This window comes from Pseudochaenichthys georgianus, chromosome 6, assembly GCF_902827115.2.
Source record: "Pseudochaenichthys georgianus chromosome 6, fPseGeo1.2, whole genome shotgun sequence".
In the NCBI taxonomy this organism is placed as follows: Eukaryota; Metazoa; Chordata; class Actinopteri; order Perciformes; family Channichthyidae; genus Pseudochaenichthys; species Pseudochaenichthys georgianus.
Window position 1 is genome coordinate 32,752,647 of NC_047508.1, and position 14,676 is coordinate 32,767,322.

General features: G+C 43.6%; 1 protein-coding gene across 2 annotated transcripts in view; it reads left to right on the top strand.

Moving 5' to 3' along the window:
- Window positions 1-14,676, top strand: part of LOC117448084 (reelin-like) — a 96,757-nt gene that overhangs the window by 56,668 nt on the left and 25,413 nt on the right. For both annotated transcript variants that reach the window (XM_034085189.1, XM_034085190.1), the window contains exons 5-19: window positions 3,181-3,213; window positions 3,459-3,537; window positions 4,187-4,283; window positions 5,623-5,674; window positions 7,097-7,205; window positions 7,701-7,941; window positions 8,451-8,596; window positions 10,349-10,500; window positions 10,638-10,753; window positions 11,249-11,457; window positions 11,928-12,056; window positions 12,153-12,262; window positions 12,452-12,518; window positions 12,749-12,982; window positions 13,992-14,153. In XM_034085189.1, coding sequence (XP_033941080.1) covers window positions 3,181-3,213; window positions 3,459-3,537; window positions 4,187-4,283; window positions 5,623-5,674; window positions 7,097-7,205; window positions 7,701-7,941; window positions 8,451-8,596; window positions 10,349-10,500; window positions 10,638-10,753; window positions 11,249-11,457; window positions 11,928-12,056; window positions 12,153-12,262; window positions 12,452-12,518; window positions 12,749-12,982; window positions 13,992-14,153 — 1,936 coding nt within the window. The remainder of the gene's footprint in view (window positions 1-3,180; window positions 3,214-3,458; window positions 3,538-4,186; window positions 4,284-5,622; window positions 5,675-7,096; window positions 7,206-7,700; window positions 7,942-8,450; window positions 8,597-10,348; window positions 10,501-10,637; window positions 10,754-11,248; window positions 11,458-11,927; window positions 12,057-12,152; window positions 12,263-12,451; window positions 12,519-12,748; window positions 12,983-13,991; window positions 14,154-14,676) is intronic.

The window sequence follows — 14,676 nt, forward strand, 5'->3', positions numbered from 1 at the left end:
AGAGCAGGGACGGGTGGCCTCCCCTCTCCCACCTCCTCGCCACCCACCCAGTCTGCCAGCCAGCCTGCTCGCCTGGCTGAGCGCCGGCTGCACTGCCATCCCTCATGGCTCCCCAGCAAGAAACCTTGAGACCTCGCTATCTAGTCTATATCTCTTCCCCTATTAAACTGTCTTCCCTTCCATTCGTTTCTCAATTATTTCCTTTCTCTCTTACTTTTCTCTTTACACAGAGAAGTAGACATATTCCTCTTTTGCTTTTTTTTAATTGTTTATTGTTGAAATAACAAAAATAAGGAAGATTATACGCTGTGCTTCCCATAATCTCTAATAGATTTAGAGCCTGCAGATGTTTTCCAACGAGATAAAGACAAAACACAAGAATTGCGTGCTAAATAAGCATTTTCCTCAACGCACTGTATTGGGAAGACAAACACCCTTTTCCTTCCACTCAACCTTTACTTAAAAACACTGTCGTAAAAGGTAACACGGATATTGGAAAATAGTAGTGAGTCTTTCTTCTTTGCCGCTCTCCTCTCACCTATGATTATTGTAATGATCCCAATTGAAGCCCACACAAAGACTCTGGTTTGCGCTGAGTGCATTGAAGTGGCAGCACTCTGACCTTGGAGAAAGCATTTATTTCTAGTCATTGTAAAATGAAAAACAACAACATCCTGCGTCCTGGTGAGTCAGTAATTGCAACCGCCAGTTAGTCGGGAGCAAGTAAACTTCAAACGCAGTTCAGGCCGTCAAGGATGTGAGTCAGACGAAGGGAACAACTAGCAAAGGAGACGAGAACAAGGGAGATTGGAAGAGTGGGTGCAGTTTACAGGGTGGGGAGAAAACGAGGAGCGAGAGGAGATTAGAGCTGGAAGATGGAGAGGAGAGGGAGAGAAGATTTAACATGACTTGTGCCCTGCGCTCTTTGTCCCGAGATGTCTGAGTCTGCCAAAGCTTAGGCTCATTTAGTCCCCCCTTGTATCCCCCCAACCCTCTTCATCAGCACCCTCCAATGTCGGTGCAGTCTTTTGAGATACCCCTCGTTTTTGTTGCTCTTGTTTATATGTGTGCGGCCGTGGGTCAGTTGTGGAAGGAGCATGTGTGTGTGCGCGCATGTTTGCGTCCCTCTGCATGCCTATGAGTATAAGCCCTGGCCAGGGAGATACAGGCATTAGCAGAGATGAGCCGCAAATAGAGGAGGCGGTAATTGAAGTCTTTAAGAAAGTGAGAGGGGATTAATCCAAGTGAAATGAGCGCCACTGTCTGCTCCCGATGTGCGGAGGGTTAGGCAGAGAGAGAGACAGAATGGGTGCGGGTGGAGGGTTGGGCAGGAGGGAGAGATTGGGATAGAAAGGAAGTGAGAAAGACAGCAGGAGAGCGTGATGAAGCATGGAGAAAGAAAGCTGTAAATGAGGCCTTTTTGGAAGCTTGAAGGGATTATCCACCCAAAAAAAATCTTTTGGGCTTTCTCCAGCCAAATGGCCTCACTCGAAAGACTGAGAACGATTTAGAAAGGCTTGTTTAAGAGACAGACTGTAGAGAGCAGAATACCAACCAAGCATGTATTACTGTATGTCAGTTTAAGAGGGTGGATTACCAGCAATGGGGTTTTAGTACATGCTCTTCTCAGGTTGAATATTTAACGTGTAAAATGAGCACACATCAGAATTACATTTGTATTATACCCTAGGAATGATAATAAGGTACAAGCAACATTAGAGGGTTCCCCATGCTGGGATTGATAGCTCCTCTAAACATGTTTTAAATCAGCAGACATTTGGGGATTAGGGGGTGAGGAAGGGAGAGTAAGAGAGGGAGGAAGGAGGCCCCTTTGATCTGCTTTTAATGGGCTTCATCGTGGAGCCCGAGCTCCAGCCATGGAGCTGAGCATCAGGGCCCACCTCGCAGCTACTGAACCGCCCAGCTCTGTCACAGGCAGCTAAGACGCCAACTTCTGCCGTCAGCATGAAACTTTACCAGCGCTCTGTGAATAGTAAATCCATTTCCAAAGTGCCCGGCATTCGGATCAAATAGGAAGAAAATAGGGCAGCTAACGAAAGTAAGGCTTGAGCTCCAAGTAAAGACATTTGCAGAGCCATTGCGATAATGAGAAACCTTTTCTTGGGATAATCCGTTCCTCATTTGATTCAGATTCCGTTGTTTATAAGTGGGTTTTGGGTGGACTTTCCTAACTGTAAGCCCCTCTCTCAGAGAAATGTTAGAACTGCTGTAAGGTTTAAAGGAAAGTCATAAGTAACTTGAAACGAAACTTTGATTGAGTCCTCCCTGTGTTATCTTAGTGTGTGTTATCAGGTGGGCAGACTCATCCCTGATGGAGAATAGTGGGACAGATTATCCCTCTATTCTGTCTGGAGTACGGCTGATTTAAGAAAAAACACAGAGCACAGCAAAGAAGCTCGAAGGGATTGAAGGCTGACACGTTCACTAAGGTCACTGTGCCGCTGTATAGTGGATGATCATGAAACGAGGTTAAACTCAAATTCTCTAATACGGCCATTCAAAGAAGTTCTCAATTTCTGAAGCAATCGTTTTTTTGTTACGATGTCCTCAGTTTGATTTATTAAGTTTTAAACCTCACAATGTAAGAACTCCTCCATCTTCTCCAGCTCAAAGGTCACACCAAACACACTTTTCTAAAATGTGAATAAAGTCTGTATTTTATTAGGTATTCTCAGCGATTGAATCCGTTTTTTAAACCCATGTTAGATTCATTAAGTCTTAACACTCTCTATCCCCGCTGCATTCACCTCCCTCCTCTCAGAGCTGTGCATCCCCTGGGAGAGATTGATGGTCGAGTGTGTTAGCTCGTCGGTGGCCACCGATTACGGCACACTGGTGCCTCTGGGGTGGATGGTGGTTAATTGGCATTGAACCGTTAATCATGGCCGCCCAGCCTTTCATTATTGAAAGGAATTAAGATCAGCAGCCAGGACACAGAGAAAGTTTGTTTCACTCAGGAGTTGAGAATAGGCCCATTTCCGCCACAGATCAAGTCTTTGTAGTCACCACATTTACTTTTGTTTATATACTATCATAAAAGCCCATACATCTTCTAAAGCTCTTGATCTGGAGTCAGAGACATCCGATCATACCTGTAAAGTACTTTCAAGATGATGCCACTTTATAACTTGTTACTCTCTTCTTCTCCGTCTGTTTCAGCTCCAACCGAGTCCCCATTGAGACCCAGTCTTGGTGAGTCTACTTTTCATGACATGCTGTTGATATTATAATCACACAGGTAATTAAAACATGAAAGGACAAAGTGTCATACAGACGGTGTCTAACTGTGAGCATATGGTGTGTGTGTGTGTGTGTGTGTGTGTGTGTGTGTGTGTGTGTGTGCGTGCGTGTGTGTGTGTGTGTGTGTGTGTGTGTGTGTGTGTGTGTGTGTGTGTGTGTGTGTGTGTGTGTGTGTGTGTGTTTGCGTGTGTGTGTAGTGGAGCTCCATGGCAAGCATGCTGTGCTGCGTGACGACTTTGACTCCAACCTCCAAGGAGAGCTGGACCCGAGCATCTGGTAGGTGAAGAGGTTATGACTCCTCTTGTAATGTTACACTTTGAATCTTCGGTGGTCTCCCTTTATTGCTTTTGTTATAACTCAGTTTCCTCTCTTCTCCTCTCCTCTCCTCCCTTCTCCTCTCCTCTCCTCTCCTCTCCTCTCTTCTCCTCTCTTCTCCTCTCCTCTCTTATCCTCTCTTCTCCTCTCTTCTCCTCTCCTCTCTTCTCCTCTCCTCTCCTCTCTTCTCCTCTCTTCTCTTCTCTTCTCCTCTCCTCTCCTCTCCTCTCCTCTCTTCTCCTCTCTTCTCCTCTCTTCTCCTCTCCTCTCTTCTCCTCTCCTCTCCTCTCTTCTCCTCTCTTCTCCTCTCCTCTCTTCTCCTCTCTTCTCATCTCCTCTCTTCTCCTCTCCTCTCTTCTCCTCTCTTCTCCTCTCCTCTCTTCTCCTCTCCTCTCTTCTCTTCTCCTCTCCTCTCCTCTCCTCCTCCTCTCTTCTCCTCTCCTCTCTTCTCCTCTCTTCTCCTCTCCTCTCCTCTCCTCTCTTCTCCTCTCCTCTCCTCTCTTCTTCCTCTCTTCTCCTCTTCCTCTCCTCTCCTCTCTTCTCCTCTCCTCTCTTCTCCTCTCTTCTCCTCTCCTCTCTTCTCCTCTCCTCTCCTCTCCTCTCCTCACAGGTCTGATTGCAGTAACTGTGAGGTCGGAGAGCAGTGTGGTGTACTGATGCACGGCAGAGCTGTCACTTTCTGTGAGCCCTTAGGAGAACGAGAGCTGGTAACTGCCATGTTTGACCACACTGTCACCACTCTACATGTTACGGCCCATTGACCTTACATCGACAAACCACGCAGTAGCCACAACCACAGCTAGAGTGAACCACAGCACACTCGCTGCGACCACAGTAGAACCTCGATTAACTCTTCTGAGACTTCTACAAATGTTGCGCCTTTCTAACAAAGATGAGCATCAACACATTTCCCTCAGCTATTCAAATGAATCAACAAACAATAAACACATTCTTTAATTTACTATTATCTTTTCCTTTGATCTCAAGTGCTAAAATATCCAAAATGTGTATGTGCATTGGTGAGCAAAAGCAAGCTTAGATAAAACAATATCACACTTGCAGTTGCGTACATGTATGTTATGTGACTAAATGTGCCCAAATGTATCCGAGTAGTTCTACCTTAAACCAAAGACGACTAAAGGCAACATATAAAAGCATATCCAGATTAAATTAGTGAAGAACTTATATTGCTTTTTGCATGTATACACAAGTAACTTCATGTATCTCAGGATTTGTTTATCTTCATAATATCGTCGGCAGGTTATACATTTGTATCTATTGCTGCTTTATTTTGGTCATCTCACAACTTTAACTCAAACTATTTCTGCACTTTAATAATAGCCTTTTAATAAACCAGAAGAGGCACAAAGAACGTAGTATTATACCATACTGCCTGACAGTTTAGCACATGCACACATAATGCCAACACATCAGCTCAGAATTGCTACCTTTTCATGCCCTTTTTCTATCACGACAAAATTGATTTAGAAGCATTATTCTGTTGTAAGAGATTAAAGCCAGTGAGCGGCACAGAATACTTAGTGCCTCATTATTGTATTTACTTCTCTGATAAACAGTTGCTTTGTCTGTCACTGCTCCAAAGGCTTGATGCCTGGCAGCTCTACTGTCAAGCGCACACCAGATAGTAGTCTTAAAACAACAATTATCAACAACGAGGACATCAATTCTCGTACACACGCCTATCGTTTACTTCAATTGCTGTCTCTCTCAGACGCACACATACTGTAGTACTCATGAACACACTTTATAAAGATTCCTTATGGCCCATTTTTGATTTTATGTCGTACTCACCTCAAATGGTTAAGTTGTCACCCTTTCTTCACTCTTGTTCATGTGGAAATATATATATTTTTTAAAACACATGACCTCATTGTTACATTCGGTAGACTTAACCAAGTATACAAATAGAACATCAGGGAAACAAAGCTTTAAAGCTTGGTGTTGCAGCAGCTCATATTTATTTATAATTTTGATTTTTTTTTTTTAATGGTGGATATACTAAACTTCCTTGTAATTCTTCCCCAGACTACGGTACCTCTCAACACCAGCACAGCCTCAGTCCTGCAGTTTGCCCTTGGTAAGTATCAAATCTCCTGAAGCAAGGCAATACAGATGCAGACAGATGTTGTATGACAGGCTTATGTGGGAGACCTTTTTAACTCTGTTCAAATACTTTAGCCTTGAGTGAGAAAGTGTTTCACAGCCAGGACAATAGATAACTTTGTCGACCTCGAGAAATAGGCAGGTTTTGCCCTGTGACATGTCAGGAAGCCAACTGGTACACAATATATTTCTGTGTTTCTTGCTCTTCTCTCACAATGATGAATGATTTATAGTATTCTGGAAAGACACCAGAAGGCCATCGCAGAGTTTTTAGACATGTTGTATTTTTCATGTCCATTACATGCATCCACCAATTCTCATGGGAACAAGACTGAGAGGAAATAAGTGTGCATTTCGAACAATACTGTCCTGAAACATACCCTTTCTGTATGTCTCTTTATTTGACATGTTCTGTCTGGCTGTGCTCCGGTTTGCAGGACATTAATATGACTTTGTGATGCAGTCATTCTTATGTATGGGGCAGTTCAGTAGAGCAGTGTAAAGGCACGGCTGTAGTCTGTCGGGATGGAGCAGCACGGCAGGACATTGATGCTGCACACGATGGGGGGTATGGAGAGGGGGAGGGAAGAGGGAAAGGTTGGGCGATGGGGGTTAGCCGGCTTCATGCATTAGCAACCTTTGACCCAGCTAACTCCCAAAGCTCCCACAGAAACCTGCATTTTAAAGGCGCAAAAATAGATGACCCCACAAAAATGTTGTCAAGCGGAAATATACAAAAAAATAAGCTTACACAAATGTACTAACAGTATCAGGCTGTAGGTGGCTTATAGAATCTTTGGTCCTTCATCAGATCAGAATAGAATCAGATCAGAATTATTTTATTAGTCCAACAGCGGGGAAATGTAAAGAGTTACAGCTAAAGTGACATAGCAGGTAAAACAGACAATCAATGAAAATAATAATACAAAATAAGTACAAAACCAGCAGCAGTTTGAGATAACTAAGTGACATAAATAACATACTGAAGTATTCAGTAAAACAAAAATTGTTGGGAGAGTTGTTTTATTAAATGTTTGTTTTTACAGAACAGTGATTTTCGCTCACTACTTGGTTTATTGATGGTTAACAAATCCGATCATCTCTGCAAAACCCCTGCATACCGACTCCGAACTTCTCTCGGCCCTGTTAGGCTGCTGATCACTTAGCTCCACCAGGACACCATTTACACATCATGTTCCACTCGGCTAAGGGGGGAATGTGGGATCATCAGTCTGAAGAAGCCATCAGGCCCGGCTGCCCCTCAGGGCATACTAAGGATCATTGCCCCGCTGATAAAATTCAAATGTCGAAAAAAGGAAACTAGTGTAGTTGTTCCCCCAACAGGAGTGTTAACCATCATATATGTCCGTCCTCTGTGTGTGTTCGTATTCCCCAGGCTCAGGATCCTGCCGGTTCAGTTACTCAGACCCCAGCATCACTGTGTCATACAGCCTAAGTGGTAACGGCAACACCTCCGATGACTGGATCACACTGGAGAAGATCAGGTCTCTATCTCTGTCCTCTCCTTCCTTCCTCATCATCCATCCCACAGTCCTTCCATCTGTCATGAACACCCGTCCTCTTTTTTTTTTCTTCTCAGTCACACCTCCCCCTCTCAATTTGTCATCCTGTTCGTTTCTCTTTGATCCCCTGTTTTTAACCCTATATCCCTCCCTCTGTCTGGTTAGCTCTCAAACAGAGACAGCATGTAATGGTACAGTCTTCTAACTACCAAATGTAGCTGCAGTAAGTTCATGCTATAGTTTGTGTGGACACGGAAACAACACATAAATCAAATTCTGATTATTTAACTTTTTGAATCCTGCTTCTCTCTTTCATTTTCACTCCACCATAAGGACATGCAGTGCCTCTCCATATGTGGCTATTTCAGCCTTATTTTAATGATAAATGATGAGGATTAAATGCATAAACATGTAACACTTAATTATATAAACACAGACAACACACACAAGACCCTAATGTTATTTCATTTCCTGTAGAGCCCCTACCAACAGCAGCACAGTCGTCCACCTGCTGCCCCTTCCCCATCACTCCAAGTCTGATGGTGTTCGTCTGCGCTGGTCTCAGGACGCTCCCCAAGGCCCCGAAGGCTATGAGTCCTGCTGGGGGCTTGACAACGTGCTGCTGGTCAACGCTGCCCACAGAGCCCCCCTCATGGAGGACACCTTGGACCCTCCTGACACAGGCAACTGGCTCTTCTTCCCTGGAGCTACAGTTAAGGTACATTGATAAAGTGGTGGACATTCATCACGCCGATACACATGGATTTCACTCACAAAATGTGCAATGAACAAAAACAACTTCTGCTGCTGATTGAAAGACACATGTTCAACTTGTGCTCTGCTAAGTTAAAGCAGAGTAAATAACATAATCATGAGGTGCTTTTAATCTTAGAGCAAGGGGGAGAAATAGTAGGCTTTCTTGGTCTTCATTTTCATATTCATTTCTTTAACTTATTCATGTTTTTTATGTTGAATTTTAAGAAATAATGAGCAAATCTATTGCATACACAATATTTAATATGGTCTTTTTGCCAATGTGTGGAACCTACTACTGGTACTACTTTGACTAATTACACTATTTATTGTTGACATAGTGATACGAGTATTATATTTATTTAGTCATGGACAGCCTTAAACATTTCACAGGGGTGTTTCGATCTACAAGCGATTTTTTTCAAAGGCATTGCACCTGTTGCATTTGTTAACACCTGTGTTCTTATTGGCCAGCGCGCCTGTCAGTCCGAGGGCAATGCCCTGTACTTCCATGGTGGTGAGGGAGTGGGCCACAGCTTTGCCTCCACCAAAGACATTGACCTGCATCGTGAGGAGGGAAGGAGCTACTGGGAGGAAGACTTTGAAAGTCCGCCCTCAAAGTAAGTTTAATAATACATTTACAAATAACAAAATAACACTGAAGTTCTACAATAAAACGCTCTATACAGATTTATGTTGAAGGTTTTTTTAAATGTGTCTCTGGCTCAGCTGACCTGATGCTGAGGGGGAGTTTGTTCCGCAGCCATAATGCTAATAAACTAAAACCGTATTTGGTAGCCAAACCTGAGGCAATGGTCTTTTATGGTGTTTAAAGAACAAAATGTGTGTGTGTTTGTGTGTGTGTGTGTGTGTGTGTGTGTGTGTGTGTGTGTGTGTGTGTGTGTGTGTGTGTGTGTGTGTGTGTGTGTGTGTGTACATGCACGTGCTTTGACACACCTGCCACCTCTCATATGTCAACCCATGCGACATGCAGTGTGTTGCACAAGTTTAAGTCAAGCATGGGGGCTGACACAGGTGAAAGCCATGCCTCTGACTGCGACAGAGACAGCAGTCCATCTGTTTAGACTGAGACACACACACACACCCTGGACAGCAGACAGCATGGAAACACTGTCAGAAGCATCGCAAGAGGCAGAGGGATAAAAGAGGAGAGACGATGGATAGTGTTCCTGCCAGAGAGTAATTAACAGGCCTCATGCAGCGGGTCTGTCAGTATGTTTTTCCATTCATGAGAAGGACCTAAACAGGAGGGTCTCTCTATGGTCGCCCCACACATCACACCGCCAGCAGCATGCTAACACGCTACACTGGATGCTAGCTCTCACCCATCAGGTGTCATCGACCGACACATGTGTTAGGTAGGCCGGCAGAGTTCTTTCTTGTGTCCATGCTACTTTCCACTAAGTGTCATTAAACCCAATACTGGCTGGGACAGAGACACACCAGCTTATATGCTGCATGGCAGAAAGAGGAACAGGGGGAAGGAAAGTGAGAGGGAAGGGAGAGGAACACAGTTGAGGGCTGACACACTGAGTCAACTTCTGTCAGCACTAATGAGGATCCTCTCTCCACTGCGCAGGAATATGTGTCCACACGTGTGAGTGTGTGTTGGTGTGTGTATTTGTAAGTCATCTTCCAGGTGATTTATGCTGAATTCCTGGCATTGTGTGTTTGTTTAAAGGTGAGGTCTAAAGTATATCTACTGTTACTGATTTATATTACTCTAGGGAGATTCTGTGCAAAAGATGCAATCTATAAAGTGTTTGCATCCTATGTTTGCTGTGTCTGTGTGCTGTAATGTCAATGAGGTCATCTTTGGGGGGTTGATATTTGGCTACCGTTAAAGCATATTACAGTCCTGCTGCGACAGCCACATATTTATTTTCAGAGCATTGAGTTTTGGATGCTATCCAGCTTTAAAGACATTTAAAGATGTATACAAAATAAATCAAATTGCCTACACTAGATGTAGGGCTTGTTGTGAGAGGGAAGGTAGAGGAACGTATTGAATAATGAATTATATATATTAACATTGTATTGTTTTTTTCAAGTATTTCTAACCATCTTTAACAAAAAATAAATGAATACATAATTGTTTCTTTTAAACTTTTTCTTTTATTCAGCTCACTAACTTTCTGACTATGAAAAATATGAGGAAGTAAAAGTGTTTATGAGCAATACACTTTGTGGAATGATTGCTAGAGTTGCTTTTATTTAAATGATTAATGCTGTTTTGCCTCATAAATTTGGTATCACTTGTTTTAAGTACCGGTACATACATTTATAGCATTTTGCCGTAAACATTTTGTGTTACTTACTAACCAGCCCTCCTGCCTGTGTTTCTTTCTCAGCTGGGACATAGAAGGAGCTATTTATGGTACCGAGTGTGGAGAGATCGAGTCTGGGTCAGCACTCGTGTTTGAGAAGGAGGGACGGAGGAGAGTGTGCACCCCCTACCTCGACACCACGTCTTATGGAAACCTTCGCTTCTACTTTACCATGGGTATGAAAATCCTCAATGCATGTTACATTTATTTGGGTTAAACAACAGCTTTACATAATACATTATTGTGAGCTTGACCCTGCTCTGCGTTGTGCTTTCGTCAATATTTTTGCGTGTGTGTGTGTGTGTGTGTTTAGGTGGTGGCGACTGTGATCCAGGAGAGTCTCATGAGAACGACGTGATTCTGTTTGGAAGGTCTGAAGGCCGGAGGGAGCGCATGGTGCTCGACACCCTCACTTACTCTTCATACAGGGTGAGACGTGCACAACATGTTACACACAAAACATTGATATGGTAGCGGTAGATTTTTAAGTTTTTCTTGTGGTGTTTTTAGGAAACTCTGGAATAGATTTTGATAGCTTGTAAAATAGTTTTGATCAGTCGTTCTGTCATTTGGTTATAAACAGAAACATGCTCAACTGCTGAACAAGCACATCACCATGTTCGATTGATATACGTACAACTAGATCTGAATAACTGTAGAGGATTCACAGAATGGTAATCAGCGATCATTTGATAGTTGATTCATCGTATATGTAACTTTGAAGAAAAAATGCTGATTATTTTTAATGATTCTTCGTAAATGCATTAACTAAATATCTTTAGTTAGTTAGTAATTGAGTAATGTAAAGGTATCATCATTTTACGTTATTTTATTGTAATAAATTAGCTTTTTTCACAATTTTCTAATTAGTATCTTTCCTATTGTCTGATCTTTATATTCTGTCGTCCATGTCCTGCATGTTAGACTCCTGCGGTGGTTTCGGTGGCGCTACCCACTGAGCTGCAAACACCGGTCACCCAGTTCTGCCTGGAGCAGCGGTCACATGGTGGTGCCAACCGTCATGTGTGGGCCGTGGACTTCATGCAGCTGCTTCCTGTGCTGCCTGGCACCCTCACACATGTTGCCCAGTTCTCCATCAACCTCGGTTGTGGCTCCTACCAGCCTGCCAACAGGTGTGACACATTTCTGAACTGGGTTAGCCAGTGCTTTTGTGTGGAAATAATTGACAAGTAAAACTCACAAAATTGGGCAGCAACAAAGGAGACCAACACGCCAAGTGTACCAGCCTAGGTTCACTGGGTTATTTTGGTGTCCAAAATGGCAAATGGTGCAACTTAAAGGTACAATGTCTTAACGCTTTTAATCTAGAGAAATCTGAACTCAATTGGTCCCTTAGAATAATAAATCTGAGTTCAAAGAGTTTGTTAAGATTTCTTCTGGGTATTTAAATCCTCAAGGTTCAAACTCTTGCACTCATTTGAAGCTTAAAATGTGGAGTGCGTATTAATAAAAGAGGAGAGACTTTACAGTGAAGTCTCGGAAGACATCATTTATTTTCTTTTTATCTCATCTACATTCAGCGCACTTCAGTCATTGAAGAAATTAAAATGTTGAGATAAGATGTTCTGTTATTTTTCATTAGCGTGAGTATGGAGTTCTCCACCAACCAGGGTCGCTCCTGGTCTCTGCTCCACACCGAGTGTCTGCCTGAGCTCTGTGCTGGACCCCATCTACCTCACAGCACCGTCTACTCCTCTGAAAACTACAGCGGGTAGGAATGACTCAGCACATCTGTATGTTTATGTCTGTGCTTGTAGGAATCATTATCGGGCAGTCACTGTGGGTATATCATATTTTGTCTTTCCAGGTGGACCAGAATCTCCATCCCTCTGCCCAACGCTGCCCTGACGGACACGACGCGGTTCCGCTGGAAACAGTCTGGTTCTGGATCAGGCAACATGTGGGCCATAGATAATGGTTAGTACTGTACAAACAGGTTACATCATAGTACCGACAAATAAGCCCCAGATATCACCCCTTGTAGGTCTCAAACTACTAAATACAGGATGTGTTCGGTTTCACAAAAGTTGTATTAAAGCTCAGCTAAGTATGCATGAAAAAATACCCTTTTTGAAAATGTAATAACCATGCCTGTTCTTGTTCCAGTGTATCTTGGTCCAGCCTGCCTTCGGTTCTGCTCTGGGAGAGGACATTGTTCTCGCACAGGCTGCAAGTAAGTACCTATCTTTATTAAATCAAATAAATCTGATGTCTCTCCTTTGAAATGAGTCGGCACATTATCTACCGAATGCCTTGCAGCGCCAATCACCATTCAAAATCAATCAAATTGTATTATAATGGATTTTCATTATCTCTGTCTTCTTTTTCTTGTTAATAACCTTCACTCTTTTTAAACTCTCGTGTTTCCCCGTCCTACCTTTTTCTCCTCTCCTTACCTCCCAGATGTGACCCAGGCTTCAGTGGTCCAGCCTGTGAGCTCGCCTCCCAGACCTTCCCTGCCTTCCTGTCGGAGGGTTTCTCCAGCCCTCGCCTCTCCTCCTACCACAGCTTCTCCTCACTTCGCGGGGCTGAGGTCAGCTTTAGCTGTGGGGTGCTGGCCAGTGGAAAGGCCCTTGTCTTCAACAGAGACAGCAGGAGACACTTGGTTACGGCTCCACTAGACAGTTCCCAGGCCAGGTAATAAAAGTGCTGAGAGAGAACAGGATCGTGAATGTAAAAACTTGAAGAAACTTGTTTCATTCACATAAAGATACATGCACACAAGCAGATTTTGATTCTACTGAATGTTCCCACCAGTAGATTACTTTGTGAAACCGTGGCTTGTCTTCATCAGGTGTCTTTACTTCTGATTGACACTCCAAATGTTCCAGCCAGTCAGCTATCCACTCTCCTCCTCCAGCAATCCCTCTTTCCCTCACACTCCTGTTCCTGTGCGGGGAGATGGATTGTGATCATGGGGGGGACTGCAGATGAGAGGAGGAATGAAAGGGATGGATACAAATGTGAGGGAGACAGATAGATAGGGAACGGTGAAGTTAGATATGGCATCTGTGTTAGATTGATTATGCCTGTTGCAGCGTTCAGTGTGCCACCTGATGGCCATGTTTAATGCCAGTTTCCTGGCTGATTGAGTGAACAGCTGCCTGAAAGAGGAAACTGCATCGCTACTGAAAGCACAGCTCAGCCAAGGACAGAGAGAGCTGGGGGGTGAGCAGCAGCCAGAGATCGGGTATTATAATACATATTACATTAGTAGATGATAATGTGTCAAAACATAGAGGAACACATTAAAGGACATCAATTGGTGCTACATGTAGAGTAAACATGGATGTGATCTGTGACTCTTATTCTCTCCGTTTTACTCTTTCATTTCCTCCACCTCTTCTCATCTAATTTTGTCCTCATTCATTTAATCATCTCATCCATCAACCTGCCACCTCCCTCCCACCTCCTCTCTGCTCGACTGTCTGTTTGTCTACCCTTTCTCCCTCACCTCTCCTTCCTGAACAATCCTGGCCACCTTACTTTTTCTTCTTGTCATTAATCAACCTGCCCTTTTCTCTTTCTGTTTCTCATTTGCTTTTTTTACGTTACACATGTTTTTTTATCCAAACTGCTACTGCACGCCTCTTCTCCCTCCCACTGAATCCTATTGCTTTCATTTTCTTTCTTTTACTCTCCGCAGGTACCTACAGTTTACACTTCGCCTGGGCAGCCGAAGCACCCTGAGCTCATGTCCGGCCCCAGACCAGCCAGGAGAGGGAGTCCTGCTGCACTTCTCCTCAGACAACGGCATCACCTGGACGCTGCTGCAGCACTACCCTTACCAAGGCTTCCATGAACCAAGGTAACACCCGTGCCTAGAGTGTGTGTGTGCGTTTGTGTGAACACACTCGTATCCTTGTGATTCTACAGAGACACTAGGACTCCATTAACACACATTTGTGCTGCTAATGGTGTGCTGGAGGTGTAAGCCACTGGGACCCATTAAGCCAGTTAGAGCCATCTATGTGTAATGAAGACAAAGTGGGATGAGTTCCAGCTGCGCAGGCCGGGTCTCAGAGCTCTTCATCACCACAAGAAAGGTCAAAGGGGGCCAGTGAGTCAGGGTCAAGTTTTACACAACTATCTGACCTGCAGATGCAAGAGCAGGGTCTTCCTCTATCACATGTATGTGTTTAAAAATAAGCTCCAGGATACAGAAATGTGTCTTGGCAAATATGAAAACAGTTATTTGAGGCAACAAAGTTGGCAATAACAAACGAAAGACTGATTACGTATTCACTAATGCTAGTTATATTGACCATCTGCATTGTGTCAAAATCTATTTAAGATTTTCCAACAGGACGCTATAATCCAATATTTAGATC